At 53.6% G+C, this 14,056-nt stretch overlaps 6 protein-coding genes across 6 annotated transcripts; 3 read left to right on the top strand and 3 right to left on the bottom strand.

Moving 5' to 3' along the window:
• Positions 1-94: 94 nt before the first annotated feature.
• BO95DRAFT_415367 (U1 small nuclear ribonucleoprotein 70 kDa) lies at positions 95-1,773 on the top strand (the record flags this gene model as incomplete). The annotated part of the gene is made up of 4 exons (XM_025584348.1): positions 95-591; positions 677-804; positions 867-963; positions 1,073-1,773. Exons 1-4 carry the CDS (start codon positions 330-332, stop codon positions 1,771-1,773), a joined length of 1,188 nt encoding a protein of 395 aa, XP_025441450.1. The 5' UTR covers positions 95-329.
• An 821-nt stretch (positions 1,774-2,594) lies between these two features.
• Positions 2,595-3,839, bottom strand: BO95DRAFT_515113 (ribosome assembly factor MRT4). The gene is made up of 2 exons (XM_025591726.1): positions 3,502-3,839; positions 2,595-3,389 (listed from the first exon to the last, which is right to left on the bottom strand). Exons 1-2 carry the CDS (start codon positions 3,693-3,695, stop codon positions 2,846-2,848), a joined length of 738 nt encoding a protein of 245 aa, XP_025441449.1. The 5' UTR covers positions 3,696-3,839; the 3' UTR covers positions 2,595-2,845.
• A 159-nt stretch (positions 3,840-3,998) lies between these two features.
• BO95DRAFT_482806 (mitochondrial distribution and morphology protein 10) lies at positions 3,999-5,772 on the top strand. The gene is made up of 2 exons (XM_025590263.1): positions 3,999-4,251; positions 4,307-5,772. The coding sequence occupies exons 1-2, from the start codon at positions 4,155-4,157 to the stop codon at positions 5,689-5,691; spliced, it is 1,482 nt and encodes a 493-aa protein (XP_025441448.1). The 5' UTR covers positions 3,999-4,154; the 3' UTR covers positions 5,692-5,772.
• BO95DRAFT_443640 (triose-phosphate isomerase TPI1) lies at positions 5,734-7,358 on the bottom strand. Its single transcript, XM_025586697.1, has 6 exons — positions 7,130-7,358; positions 6,759-7,038; positions 6,597-6,671; positions 6,367-6,479; positions 6,090-6,304; positions 5,734-6,034 (listed from the first exon to the last, which is right to left on the bottom strand). The coding sequence occupies exons 1-6, from the start codon at positions 7,165-7,167 to the stop codon at positions 6,006-6,008; spliced, it is 750 nt and encodes a 249-aa protein (XP_025441447.1). The 5' UTR covers positions 7,168-7,358; the 3' UTR covers positions 5,734-6,005.
• Positions 7,359-7,873: 515 nt separating this feature from the next.
• On the bottom strand, positions 7,874-9,706 carry BO95DRAFT_334038 (uncharacterized protein; the record flags this gene model as incomplete). Its single annotated transcript, XM_025581922.1, has 2 exons — positions 7,874-9,005; positions 9,072-9,706. Coding segments are annotated over 2 exons (1,767 nt in total), but the record flags the coding sequence as incomplete, so codon positions are not given.
• Positions 9,707-11,971: 2,265 nt separating this feature from the next.
• Positions 11,972-13,743, top strand: BO95DRAFT_364994 (Protein kinase domain-containing protein; the record flags this gene model as incomplete). The annotated part of the gene is made up of 4 exons (XM_025582677.1): positions 11,972-12,419; positions 12,490-12,519; positions 12,586-13,097; positions 13,228-13,743. Coding segments are annotated over 4 exons (1,506 nt in total), but the record flags the coding sequence as incomplete, so codon positions are not given.
• Between the last annotated feature and the right edge of the window lie 313 nt (positions 13,744-14,056).

Genomic DNA, 14,056 nt, shown 5'->3' with positions numbered 1-14,056 from the left:
CTCGGCTACCGCGACTAGGCGGCTCTCGACCGGTGCCAAGACAACTGGAACTCAACCTGGTACTAGCGGGAGCCCGTGGAAAGGACGACAACGACGCGAAACTCGAATCCAACACTCAGTACTGCCCGGAGCTTCGACACTTACCTCATCTCATCTCACCCCCAACCACAGAAGGTCGGGATTCAAAAGAAGAGGGAATACCGATTCGATTTTCCAACACATCGAAAAAATCCTCAGTCATTTGGATGGTCTCCGTCAGATAATAGGCTAGAGAGTTTTCGAGTATTCTCCCGCATCCGAAACCTTTTGTGACCTGACAAGGGCGCAAAATGACGGACAAGCTCCCCCCTCCGCTTCTGGCGCTGTTCCAGCCTCGCCCGCCCCTCCGCTATGTCACGCCCATCAATCGGGCCCCCGAGGACTGCAAGAAGAGTTCCATCGGTGGGATTGCGCAATTCCTGCCCGAGCTGAAGCAGTACGAAGAGGAGGTCCCCTACAATGCCACAGAGAGCTGGATTCAGCGCAAGTTGCGACAGAAGGTGGAGAAGAAGGAAAACATGGAGAAGCAAGTCACAGAAGGGCTCGAAGGATGTATGCATCTCTCTTCTCATTAGTTCCTACCTCTTGATGAATTGTGAACCGCCGGTTTTGCTGATATCCGTTGGCCGCGCCACAGATGATCCGTCGAATGATCAACAAGCTCGCGGAGACCCGTTCAGGACCCTTTTCGTTGCCAGACTGAGCTACGATGTCAAGGAGTCGGACTTGGAGCGGGAGTTCGGTCGTTTTGGCCCTATTGAGAGAGTATGGTTACCTGCGTCTCCCGAACGCGCGCTTATCAGAGTAGCTAAACTGACCATCATCAGATTCGTATCGTCAAGGACACCGTAACGCCAAAGGGTTCGAAGAAAGCGCACAGAGGATATGCTTTCATCGTGTATGAGCGCGAAAAGGACATGAAAGGTATTGCTACAGATCTAGTCGCCGATTACCCCGGATGACTACTCCTGGTATAACAATCTCCCGTGCTACTTGATTGCTAACCTAGTGTTTTTTTCTTGACGAAATCCAGCGGCCTACAAAGAGACAGATGGCATTCGCATCAAGGATCGCCGGGTTCTGGTAGATGTTGAGCGTGGTCGGACTGTCAAGGGCTGGAAGCCCCGTCGTTTTGGCGGTGGTCTTGGAGGACGAGGTTATACCAAGGCTCTGCCTTCCCGGCCCATTGGACCTGGATCTTTCAACGCTCCTTCAGGCCCCGGTGGCTTTGGCGGTGGTTTCCGCGGTGGCTTTGGCGGTGGCAGAGGCGGCCGGGGAGGCTTCCGTAACGATCGTGGTTTCGGTCCTCGCGGCGGTGTCGGGTACCAAGGAGGCCGCAACGGCTTCGGCGGACAGGCTCCTCCCAACGCTCCCTCGGGTCCCGGAGGTGGACGCAGTGGTGGCTTCGGTGGCCCCGGTGGCCCCGGTGGCCCCGGTGGAGGTGGCAGATTTGGTGGCCGTGAAGACCGGGGAGGCACTGGTAGCAACCGTGAACCCATCAGACCCCGGGACAGCTTCGGTGATCGCGACCGCCGAGACCGAGACCGGGACCGTGAGGGTGGTGATCGCTACAGAGACCGTGATCGGGACAGTCATCGCGGTAGCTACCGCGACCGCGACCGTGACCGTGACCGCGAGCGCGATAGATATGGAAGCCGTGGCGACGATTACGGGCGCAAGAGATACCACGAGGACGACTCGTACGACGACCCCCGCGCCAAGAGAAGGTACTGAACTGCTTTGACGGAGGGCTTCCTCATTTTAGTATCCAATGACCCGTTTGGTGGTGGGTATTCCTGATTGATCTCCTTTCTCGTCCTCCCGCGTCGACAAGGGTAAGGCCAGCCAACACCGCCTCAGATCATAAGAGCCTGGGCATCAATGAGTCAGTCAGACAACCAACTAGGCTGTTCCCTACGAGAGTCGAATGTCGCAACATCTTTCCATAACATTTGTCAAGAGGTATCCACGGCAGCACCAGCAGGCGTCTCATTCACATCAAGTCGATTGATGTCTACTCCCGCATCAGACGCTTCGCAATTTCCTATCAGTGCTCGTCATACTCTGCTCCCTTCTCTTTCTCTCGTGTCTTCATTAACATTCATGTCCTTTGTGCTTTATGTTTGTTTTGGGCTTTACTACGGCCGTTACTCTCTCATTGTGGGGTAAGTATGTACGTTAGATCTTTAACATTCTCTTCAGGCGGAATCGTGGTTGGGCCGGGACTTGGGACGTTCAGGTAAGAAGATCAGGTAGGGTTTTCCATCAGCAATGACCGATACCAGGGATCTTCACACAGGTAAAAATCAAGGTAATGATTCGTTACTCGCGTCAGGGTATGGTGGATAGTAGCAATAGGTTTTCTCGATATAAATGTCCTCGTAGTATTCTTGCGAAAAGATCCTGGGGAGCTCTGATGGGAGGGAGGTCCTAAGGCCTAGACCCTAGGACCAGGCTGGCCGTGATAGTTTACCTCCTCATTTGGCTTAAGTTCGACTCATTGAAATTAAAAGCGCAGTGCAGTGTCTGTTCATGCTCATGCGCCGGCACCAAACCAGCCTTAAACGCTAAGCCGAGGCACTTTAATTCTATTCTTGAGTCTCTATACACGGGCGGGGAGGGGGGTAATTGAAGGAGAATCATAAATAAAAGGGAAATGAAACTTTTCTAGATGAGAAACAAAAACAATGGTGTATATGAAAGAGACCCGCCCCGCAGACCTGTGGAAAAGAGAGAAAAGAAAAACATGATAAAGAGGATAGGTATTCCTGAGTTGGTTCATTTTTTTTTCTTTCTGGTTCGTCAACTACTCCTCCATGCCATCCTCATCCTTCGCCAACAGCTCGACCTCATTCGTACTCCGGGTCCAGTGCGCTTTCAAGGCGACCCGGAACTCGGACGAGACGACGCCGAACATCTTGAGCAGCGTCGTCTGCCGCGAGTCGAGAACCTCGCCGGCCCGGCACACGGGGTACCCCTCCTGGTCGTCGGTCAGCTCCAGCATCACCTTGCCCTTGACGAGGCGGGTGGGCACGCCCAGTTTGCGGAGCTCGGGCTCGATCGTGTGGCTGACGGGTTCGTCCTCGGCGGCGGGGATCTCCCCGGCGCGCGAGTACACCAGCCCGTTGGGGATGGTGAAGGCGCGCGTGCTGACCGTGCCCGCGCGGGCGTAGTCCAGTGGCCGGAAGTTGTCGAAGTAGTCCGTTACCGTGGCTGGGTCGCGCGAGGTGAACAGCAGGCCGACGGCGCCCGTCAGCGTCGGCGACAGCTTGTGCAGGTTCGGCGCGGCTTCGTTCTCCGGCGTGTGGCCCAGCGCGACCGCCATGACTTTAGTTTTGCCGAAGAAGAGTCTGTTTTTCGAGGAAAAGTGTTGTTAGTTGAGGGAGGGGGGTTTTTTTTTGTGGGGGAATATGCACGTATCGTGACCGGAAATAGGTTTAGGAGTTTGGAGGTACAACTTACCGGCTATCAGCGAATTCCGTACGCACATCCTTCAGGTATGTGTTGCGCATGTTATCAACCCCAAACACAAACAGGTGGTCGTATTTCTCAATGCATTCTCGGATGTTGGCGTATAGGCGTCTGGTTTGTTCCTTGTGCGACTTCTTTGCGGTCTTGGACTCGTGCACGACTCTGGCACGCTTGGAGCGGGGCATTGTGTCGGTGTGGTGTGGAAGGAATTAATTAACTGAAAGAATCGTAATTTTGGACAGCAACCTTCGTGTTCCCCTGGGTATGATGCAGAATGAAGGGGAGGGAAAAGCAGAAATTAAATATGAACTCGGGTTCTGGAAGTGAAGTGGATCCTCCCATCCAGTGATTTTTTTCTTGTCTTTTGACTTTTTGATAACAGCCGGATTATCGTTGATGCGGGGTCTTATCCGCCCCGACTCCCCGCTAGTCCGCTTGGAGAAACGAGCTGATGGGGATCTGGAAGTCTTTCTCCTCGTTCTGTTCGTCATCGTTCGACTTACTACACTCCGTCTTGTCTTTTGCGCTTTGTTTTGGAACGAGGCCGTTCGCGAAGACGAATCAGCATGTCGTAGAGTGTATATGCTGAGCGATTGGTTTGCGGACAAACGTTCAATTGAATCTCTTTGTCTCTATCCCCGACAATGCTCGACTTCATGGATTACATCCAACTTGCGTTCGCCGAGGCGACCAACTGGAACCGCGACAATTCATATTCGTCGCTGACAGCGACTGCGCAGTGTGTGTCCCACCTTGTAGCCCCCTTTTATTCATCATGCTCATGGTATTCGTCTAGCGCTCCTTGATTTCTCCACGCCGGAGCGTCTCCGCGTCCATCTCTCCTCCCTATCCACGCCGCACTTCGCGACGAGCTACACCCTCGGCACGGTTGGTCTGATCGATGGCTCGGTATCCTACCTCTTCAGCACCGTACCCCTAAACCACGCCGCCAGCCGCAGCGCCTTGATCCCTCTCCGCAAGCTCTCCCCCGGCTACCGACAAGTGCAAGCCCCCGTCGCCCCAATCGAGAACTTCCGCGTCGACTCCATCCTCGACGACCTCAACCATCTTCCCGGTAGCGACGATAATCCCAGCAGAAACCATGGCCGCTCCCAAAAAGCCACCCTGTTCCACGCCACCCTCCACCTCCCCCCACCGACCACCCTGAACGCCCTCTTCCTCCGCCGCATCTCCCCGACCATGCAGCTCTCCCTGGCCGTCTGCTCCACGCGGGGCCCCCCGTTATCCAAATCCGCCCCGCAGGCCTCCCTCCTCACACAACTCTCTCACAACACCGGCAAATACAGCAACGAGTACCTTTTCAGCACGGACAACGCCCTGTTCGGTTGGCGCGGCCTCTGGAACTTCGGGCCGGATCCCCGCGCCACTCCCACCGCGTCAACACAGCCATTGTCCCTCCTCTCCGCCGGCGCGGAAGCGTACTACTCCCCCGTCTCCTCGTTGATTGGCATGTCCACCGGGTTACGGTTCAGTACCCTCCCCGCTGCAACGGATGTGCCTTCATCCTCCTCATCATCTTCACGTTCGTCCACCAGCAGCGCGAGCAGCAATAGCAGCAGCAGCAACAGCAACAACCCCATCTCCACCTTCCCCTACACCCTCACTCTAACCCTCACACCACTAACCGGCTCCCTCTCGACGACCTACTCCCTGCGCGCCTCGCCCAACCTGGCCTTCAGCTCGCGCTTCGGCTTCAACGTCTACAGCTGGGAAAGCGAGATGGTCGCCGGCATGGAACTGTGGCGGAAGAGTCGGCGCGCGGCGCCCGCGGATGATCCCGATGATGACGGGCTGGAATGGGCGAGACGGAAGATGCGCGGGGAGAGGCATCCCCCGTTACCTTCTTCTCCCGTTCGGAAGACGGATCCCCTGGGACAACTACACCCGGTCAGAAAGACCGCCAGGCAAGAAGAAGCGAATGAATCCGTCCTGAAAATCCGCGTGGATCAGTCGTGGAATGTGCGGTTGCTGTGGGAGGGCCGCGTGAAGGAGCTGTTGGTTAGTGCCGGTGTGGGGTTGGGGCCGAGCTCGTTTGCCTCGTCGCTCTCGTCGCTTTCCTCGTTGAGTGCGGCCGGCGCGCAGAGTTCCGGGGGTGGTAGTGCCGGGGTTGGGAAGTCTTATTGGCATGGGGTTGGGATTTCAGTCTTGTATTCTTCTTGAGAGAGTTTTGGCCGGATGAGAGGCTGTACATATACTGTATTATTGGATTTTACGAAGCGTAGCAATTATCTGAAGTTGGTTATTCGAGACTAAAGAAAATATAGATTTTGTGGTATTTGGATGGACAGAGTCCTCATCGGTATATGCACTTTCATATAGTAAAGGCGGAGGGAGGTGGTACTCCGCCTTGCATGGAGGAGATGCTTTTCACATTAGCCCCTACCAGCAGGTCCAGCATGTCGGATTAGGGGGTTGACGTTGCTGGCACTTTGATCGGGTATCATATCACGTTATCAGACGAGAGTCGTGAGTGCTTACAGACGAGCGTTGATAATGTCAACGACTGATGGCTGTTAGTTTGGAGACCAAGCATCGATTCAAGGGAAGGAAAAACGTACAGGCAGGCTTCAAGCTGGCACCGCCAACGAGGAAACCATCGACATCGGCCTCCTTGGCCAGCTCGCGGCAGTTCTTCTCGCTGACGGAACCACCGTAGATGATTCTGGTGTTCTCGGCAGCGTCGGCGGAGATGGCCTCGGAGAGCCACTTGCGGATGGCAGCGTGGACCTCCTGGGCCTGCTCGGTGGTGGCGACCTTGCCGGTACCAATGGCCCTGTTGGGAGAATGTCAGCATTCTGAAACTCGACTTGTTACACTAAGAGGTCGGCAACGTACCAGACGGGCTCGTAGGCAATGACAACCTTGGACCACTGCTCCTTGGAGAGCTCCTTGGCGACGGCGTTGAGCTGTCTGGTGACAACATCGATGGTCTTGTTGGCCTCACGCTCCTGTAGATCCCCAACATGTCAGCATACGGTTACCACCACCAAGGTCAAGTACTAGGAGCTAAGCTACGAAGTGGCGTAGTGATGCCACTACGACCCAAAGGGATCCACACAACATACCTCAAGAGTCTCACCGATGCAGAAGATGACGCTGATGTCACCCTCAATGGCGGCCTTGACCTTGCGGGCAATGAACTAACAGACACCAAAACATTAGCCCAAGCCATTGGAGATTATCATATGTGGGGGAAGATATGTCAATTGGTTGACATGGAAACATACCTCGTCGCTCTCCTTCAGGATGACACGGCGCTCGCTGTGGCCGATGATGGTCCAGTTGATCTTGGCATCCTTGAGCTGCTCGACGCTGATCTCACCGGTGAAAGCACCGTTGGGCTTGTCGAAGACGTTCTGGGAGGCAACGCCGATCTTGTCGGAGGCAGCCTCGCGGGCAGTGAGCAGGTAGAGGGAGGGAGGGGAGATGACCACCTCGGCGGACTCGTCGAGCTTGGCCTTGTTGAGGTTGTTGATGATGGAGGTAATGCTCTCGGCAGTACCGTTCCTTTTGTGGTGATTGAGTGTTAGTTTGGCTCTGATTTGTTTGTTTTCCTTTCTGCTGCTGCAAGCTGAACAGGGATTGGGAGAGGTCGTACATCTTAAAGTTACCACCGACGAAGAATTGGCGAGGCATCTTGGAGAGTTTGGTTGTGTGAGTGGAAGAGACGAGAAGAGAGACGAGAAGGGGGGTAGGTATAGTGGGAGGGTGAATTGGAAGTAGGAATAGTATGAAGGAGAGAAGAAGGAGAAGAGAAGAGGAAGAGAAGGAGAAGAGGAAGACGAGAAGAAATGAATGACGACGAGGAAGACGAGAGAAACACGGAGGGGGAGGGGAGAGCGAGAAGCACGGCGGGGCTCGGGCCGGTGTGAACGAAAGGGAAGGGTTGGGTTTGAGTGGGAGGGTCGATGGCGGGGCTTATCGATAAGTCACTTACTTTCTACCTCTGAGCTGGCAGCCGGAAGCTTTCCTTCTGCATCAATTCTTCTGCTGCTTCCCTGCTGCTTTTCGCCTTACTGCAATTGGGTAACAATTCGCGTGACCTGCAAAGCCTCAGGGCTGTCTGCTACTTCTCCTCGATTCATGTGCTTCAATTGATTTCAGGTGTATCCATCAAACTAAATTGGTGTTGAAACTAAACTTCTCTGCCAACCTCCAAAACCCACACCCGCTGCAATGACGTTATAGCATACCCACATCCCCCCTTCACCCGAGGAAACGCCCGAAAATTAAACGGAGAACTTAACCGGAGAAAACAAACCCCCCCGATCCACCATTAGAATCAGAAGCACATGAGTAGGTACATAACATAAGGGGCTCAGCGAAGATCGTCCAACGGACGATATCGTCGGGCATAAAATGACCCTGAGTCACGGAGTGACATGCGTCGGGGCAGGTAACATGTACTGTCCCACTCCTCCTCCAGGACCCGCGCTTTGAGGTCTAATAGTCTCTCGCGATGCTCCAGTCGCGCCTCCCGATCGTCCAACATCCGCGTTCGAATATCGTTTCGCATCCGTCCGCCATCATAGCGGCCAATTCTCTCCTCGACCAGTTGCTTCATGTCTAACCCCTCGGGAGGAACAGGCGCCTGGATAATCTTGGGCCGATCTCGGGCCGGCCGTGTAACTTCTCGGCTGAGAATGACCCTAGGGTCGTTGTGATTACTCTTGGCAGGGACCACATCAATGGAACCTGCAGGGTAACCATTGCGCCCTGTCCCCTGATTTGAACTGCTTTTCTGAGGCTGTTTGCGATAGTGTGTTCGATAAACCTGCTTGGTGCTGGGGGCCGAATGGCGACGGTAGAGACTGCCTCGCCATGGTTGAGGTTGAGGGTTCTCTTCGGCTTCTAAACCCTCATCCGAACCCTCGGACATTGAACTTTCGTCGTCAAAGTCGAACTCAGACTCCCCATCGCCCATACTACTTGACTCAATGGCTAAGTCTGTCTCTGGCTCTGCGACGGGCATTGCCGCGTTGATATGATTAGGCTTATGATGCGTGGGGGTATGAGCCCTGGTCTTACCCAGCTCATGCAACTCGGGTGGCTTCAACGGGCTGGGTTGGAGATGAATATTGGGATTTCGATGGACCGTACCCTGTGTGACAGAAGCTCCGCGAGGATCATTCCACATGGTTGGCATCTGTGGGATGCCCCTTTGCGTCTCATGCTCTGTAAGAGTGGCTGCAGAATCATGAGTTCCTGCAGAAGGACGATATTGTGGGTGCGCAGCAGCTGGCATCCCCTGCTGTATCCAAGCCGCCCATTGCTCCTGGGGGATGGGCCGCTGTACTCCTGTCGGGAATGAATGCTGTGGTGGAGGAGGAGGAGGTGGAGGCTGGTGATTCGGCCTGGAAGGCAGTGGCTGCTGGATATCAGCCATGCTTGCGGGCACTGTTCTTTGATGGGTGGCAGGTTCCTGAAGCACGGCAGGCCCTTGGGGAACAGCAGACCCTTGATGGACGGCGGGCCTCTGGGGGACGGCAGATCCTGCGTGCCTGGCCAATGGATTGGTTGGAGGAACAGTTTGGCTCAACCTGGGTTCCCTGTTGAACAGAGTATAGCTGCTAGGGGCTTGAAAGGTGTCTCCGGTAGGGGTTATTCTCTCCACAGGTTCATTGACAGAAACCTGTGGGTATACCAGACTTGCAGCCTTCTTCCGGATGATGACTTCTAACGAGACCGTCTCATAATCACCGCGTCGAGTATTCTTGCCCCTAACAGGTTTCTCGTCCTCCTTCACATAGACGCAAGCCCATTCGAATCGGGGACCGCTGGACCTAAGCTCGTGAATCAGTTGGTCGACGTGGGCCCGCTTCACCTTGGACAAAGAATGGTATTGCTCGGCCACGGGTAGCTTCTTGGTCCGGTTGACCACCATGTTCATCAAGTCCGATTGGCTAAGGTTCATCTTCGCTCTCTCCACTTGACTCCATGTGCTCTTCTTCCCGGGGGTGGGGGTGGCCTTGAAGAAGGTATACCCCAAGTAGAAGAGGGGAGCAGCAGTATCAACGTCATTCATGGCAGCTATGCCTCCTGGCTTCGGCGTGTTCTTGTTGGAAGCCTTCTCGGTCTGTACATGGAGCCGGTTCATGGAGTTAATCAAGTAGTCTGGACTCGCTTGATCTTGGGGGTTGATCGCTACTATACGAGGGTGCTCGTTTGACTGAACGGGTGGGTGATGAATAGGAGGAACCGGAGGGACTGGAGGGACAGGCGGAACCCGGTTGTCTGAGTTGATCTTCGCCATACTGTAGGAGGCGGGTCCGTCTGGAGTGGATGGATGGGATCACAGTGAGTGAAGAGTGAGTTGGAGGATGAAGAAAGCAATAGTCACAGCATCAAAGACTTGACAAGAGACAACCGGGGTCTGAATGACAATCTATGCTGAGAATTTCAGCTGGAAATGTTTTGGAAGGGGGAGGGGGGGTGCTATCAAGCACACATGCGTGCGTCATATATACTGAGGAAAGAAGTCCGTAAAGTGGACTGGAGGCAGTCTCCGGCACTCCAACGTCCGACAAACAGGCTGTAAGAATGTTTCAGACCGGGCAGATGCTCGTTGCGTTCTGCCTTGTCATTAGAGAGAATCCCCGAACCTCACGGTTTTCTTAAGAAAAAAAAATCCCCCGAAAGGAATTAGAGGTAAGCCGTGATTTGCTTTTACTGACTGCCTGACTGATTGTCTCTCTGATCATCCAACCAAGCATCCATCCATTCATCCATCCATCCATCCATCTGAGGGCAGCGTGCCTGTGACATTTGCAGGGCGCAGAAAGAAAAGAGCCCGGGCAACAATGAAGGGTCAGGCTGAATTGGATTCGATGATGGATGCCAGTAATTTCCATCCCGCCTCTTTTGTATTCCGTGGTTTCTTTCCTTTTTGTCGTCTTCGTCATTTCCGAAGACCACGGCCTCGTATTAGTATTCTTACGCCTCAGCCGCAATGAGATCTGAGATTGGGGCTATGCAGGGGGTGAGAAACACCATCAGCCAGCTATGTCAGATGCCAAAAGTGAAGTTGAATTTACACTGCTTAATAACTACTAGGTACAGTAACTACAGTACTAGGTATCACCGCGTGGGTTCGAGAGAAATCCCTCAGCTTCACCCCTTCACCCCTTCACCCCCTTTGCCTGCAGAGTGGCTGAAATTGGGTCCAGGCAACAGAAAGCTCTTTTGTAGCCTGCCTACTTTACCTAGTAGCCATTCAGCGATCAGTTCCAACACTCCCATCCAACGAAGGTGATTGCCGATTGGGTGGTGGGGGAACTTGCACGGTCAGGTTCATGCAGCCAAGCCACTGTGGCGCTTAAAGCGCCCGGCTGCAAAGCTGCAAAACAATTACAAGTCATCCTTCAACCTCGAAGGACATTGGACAAGACCACATGGATCTGTACTTCACCACGGGCCAGGTGGATCCCTTATCGCGTTGCATATGGATGGAAGATGCCATAGACGCGGCGCGACATACTTCAGTACTTCACTCACTTCCATCACTTCCATCACTTCCGCTGCACACAGCAAAGAGAGAAGTGACCGCTATTACCCTTTGCCCAGTGCTAAGCTGCCCAGGCTTGCAAGCATCCGCACTGCAATCGGAGGCTTTCCTATTCTTAGAAAACACCGTCTTCGGACATAGGAGAAGACCTTGACATCAACTCTCAGCAGCATTACCCAGGCGACAGCCACGGGAAAACGCGCAAAGCCTCTTTGTACATCGACATGCTGATAGGCTAGTCGAGTTGTGACTCACCCTCTCACTTCTGCAGGTGTAGACACTACCTAACCTTATAGGTTAGGTACCTGTGACCAGGTTCAGGTTCGAGCGATGTGAGCCCCCCAGCTGAAGGGCCTGTCATCATCATTGGTCTATGTTAGCTACCTACTAACAATCAGACTTGATTGAATATGCCTGCTCTTTAGAGTTAGAACTCATTGAAGAAGAAACGCAAGAATGCGACAGCATAGCCAAGGACGAGTGAAGACATGGGGATTGTTGCTTTTTTAGGTATGGTAATATTTCTTTCTTTGTGGTCTTTGTGACTTGACACTCATCAACTCTTTATCAATTCTAGCAAAAGCTCTGGCTTCTTTGTTGAGCCACCGGCTTCATGTCTTGTTCCTGCTTTGTGTCGAGCCAGCCGACACAATGGACTGTTCCCGCAATGGCTTTCATACACTGACCTCCAGCCTTATGATACGCCGTACTATCAACACCCCTAGAATGAGCCATTATTCACTGAATCTCTCCCGCATCAACTGCTTTCTTCCTGATAGTTCTTTCAATCTCATTCAAAAGGACCAAGAGAACTCATTTAAAATGGAGCCTCCCATGGCTTCCTGGGCTATGAGGGGTATCCAGATAAAACGCTAGACTATTTGGTCCTTGCTCAACAAAATCACGAACTCATCTAAACCACTACCGAGAGTCATTATGAATTCTTTTCCAGTACAGAGATGGGGCTATGATTTTCGACACCTTATTGACCTGATCACCCGTGACAGAAAGCACGATCCCAAGTACTTCCAAAGTTACCGGCACATTCGAAAATATGATTCAGAACTCGCTGCAGTCATCCGTGAGCTCCTGGAGCCGGGCACTAAGCTTGCGAGTAATTTCCCAAGCCTTCATCAAGTTCTCTCCCATCGCTATAATGCAGCCTTGGCTGGCCGGGAAACAGAAGTATCCCGATGCCGGCACGTCGAGAAGGATAGCGGCGAGAGATACGATAGCCACCAGTACCAGACTCGGCTTCTACAGCACCCGGAACTTTATGTAGGCAGGGGTGAGGAGGCTAGGAAGATAGGTCTCAGATGGAAGTCTCTATGCAAAATACTGAAGAAACAACACTTCGTTATCCGGGGCATCCTCGGCAGTGGAAGTATGTCCTCCCCCATTCGGCACTGTCCTGCAAATGCTCTTGGCTCACTGATGACCCTTTTCTTCACCAGGCTACGGTATTGTCCTCCTTGCCCATAAAAGTGAGTTGTCCCCGAAAATCCTACGCGATTGTATGGAGCGACTTTTTACTGATTCTTCTCTTTCAGGAGACGATGAAGGTCGCTTGTACGCTATTAAGATGGAGAACCTGGTTACAATCGCCACAACGGTGAATTATCACGAGAAATACAGGGTTGTCGGCACGATTGGACCCTCACCGGTAATGGCCCCCTTATTCTTACAAGAAGATGAACACCACTACATCCCAGTTGAGGCGTACATTCTGCTTCTTGCCAACGAGTGTGGCCGGTTCCCGACCCTTGACTCGGTCTACTCCCACAAGTTATACCAGGCCATCGTGATGTCCGCCCACCTCGATGAGGCCGTTGCCGAAGCTTCTTATACCTCCAAAAACCCTGATTATGAGGAATTGCTCGCGCGGAAATTCGGGGCTTGCACCGCCAGTCAACTCATAAGATACAAGAAATCGTCCCTGGAGGAGCACATGATCTGCAAGGTTGCATCTCAACTCCTGGAAGGCGTCGCCTACTTGCGCGACATGCATATCTGCCACGACGATCTCAAGAACGATAATTTCATCATAGAAGAAGACTTGAACGTACGTTCTTTTCCCCCCTCATTTTGCCCTCTCATCACGGTGATGGTCCCTGTGCGCGACTCTCATGCTCTCTTCTTTTGCTTCTTCCCATATGAACGACTGCTCACTCGTGAAATCCGGATACAAACAGACCATCATCATAGACATCGGACTCTACACATTCGCCCTCACCGATAATGACTATCTCAAGGGAGAATTCACCTACGTACCCGCGTACGAAGGCGGCCTCACGCCGGAATTGACCCTCGAGCTCTTTAGGGCTCGCTATATAGAGGAAGCTCAGAAGGATTCGCAGTTCCAGATTAAGCTCCCCCACGACCAGCGGATGACCGGCCTGTGGGTGCTGGCCTCGAACATCTACGAGCTGCTGCACGGAATCGCACCCTGGGAGGACCCCAAGTGGGACCGGCACATCGGCTATGTGCAGGATTGGCGGCAACCCGGGGTTGACCAGACAATCTACGCCGATCGAAAGCAAGCGCTCAACGCACGGCGAAAAAGGGTAATCAACAAAGAATTGCCGCTCTCGGAGATGCTCTCGCAGGACTGCGCCGATGCCATGCTGATGATGTTCGCCAAGGACCCTGGGGACCGACCCACGCTGCCGGAGGTGGAGTCCTGTGTGTGGTTCGGGCAGTGGAAATACGAGTCTGACGATCCCGACAGGTTCAGGCGGCCGGGCAACAGTCTGGAACGCAGGCAGCAGGATCAGCAGGCTCAGCAGCAGGCTCAGCAGCAAGCGCAACAGCAAGCGCAACAGCAAGCGCAACAGCAAGCGCAACAGCAAGCGCAACAACAAGCGCAACAGCAAGCGCAACAGCAAGCGCAACAGCAAGCGCAACAGCAAGCGCAACAGCAAGCGCAACAGCAGGCGCAGCAGCAGGCTCAGCAGCAGGCTCAGCAGCAGGCTCAGCAGCAGGCTCAGCAGCAGGCTCAGCAGCAGGCTCAGCAGCAGGCTC

The sequence above is a fragment of the Aspergillus brunneoviolaceus genome (assembly GCF_003184695.1).
Source record: "Aspergillus brunneoviolaceus CBS 621.78 unplaced genomic scaffold BO95scaffold_40, whole genome shotgun sequence".
Lineage (NCBI taxonomy): Eukaryota > Fungi > Ascomycota > Eurotiomycetes > Eurotiales > Aspergillaceae > Aspergillus > Aspergillus brunneoviolaceus.
Note: the sequence above shows the minus strand (reverse complement) of the source record. Positions and strands in the feature narration are given on the sequence as shown.

Bases quoted from the DNA above. Each gene is read 5' to 3' on its own strand.
- BO95DRAFT_515113 (XM_025591726.1), bottom strand. From the start codon at position 3,695: ATGCCCCGCTCCAAGCGTGCCAGAGTCGTGCACGAGTCCAAGACCGCA. The intron at 3,390-3,501 runs GTAAGTTGTACC...CTCGAAAAACAG, and splicing joins ACGGAATTCGCTGATAGCCG to ACTCTTCTTCGGCAAAACTA.
- BO95DRAFT_482806 (XM_025590263.1), top strand. From the start codon at position 4,155: ATGCTCGACTTCATGGATTACATCCAACTTGCGTTCGCCGAGGCGACC. The intron at 4,252-4,306 runs GTGTGTCCCACC...GTATTCGTCTAG, and splicing joins GCTGACAGCGACTGCGCAGT to CGCTCCTTGATTTCTCCACG.
- BO95DRAFT_443640 (XM_025586697.1), bottom strand. From the start codon at position 7,167: ATGCCTCGCCAATTCTTCGTCGGTGGTAACTTTAAGAT. The intron at 7,039-7,129 runs GTACGACCTCTC...TCACCACAAAAG, and splicing joins GTCGGTGGTAACTTTAAGAT to GAACGGTACTGCCGAGAGCA. The intron at 6,305-6,366 runs GTACGTTGCCGA...TTCTCCCAACAG, and splicing joins ATTGCCTACGAGCCCGTCTG to GGCCATTGGTACCGGCAAGG.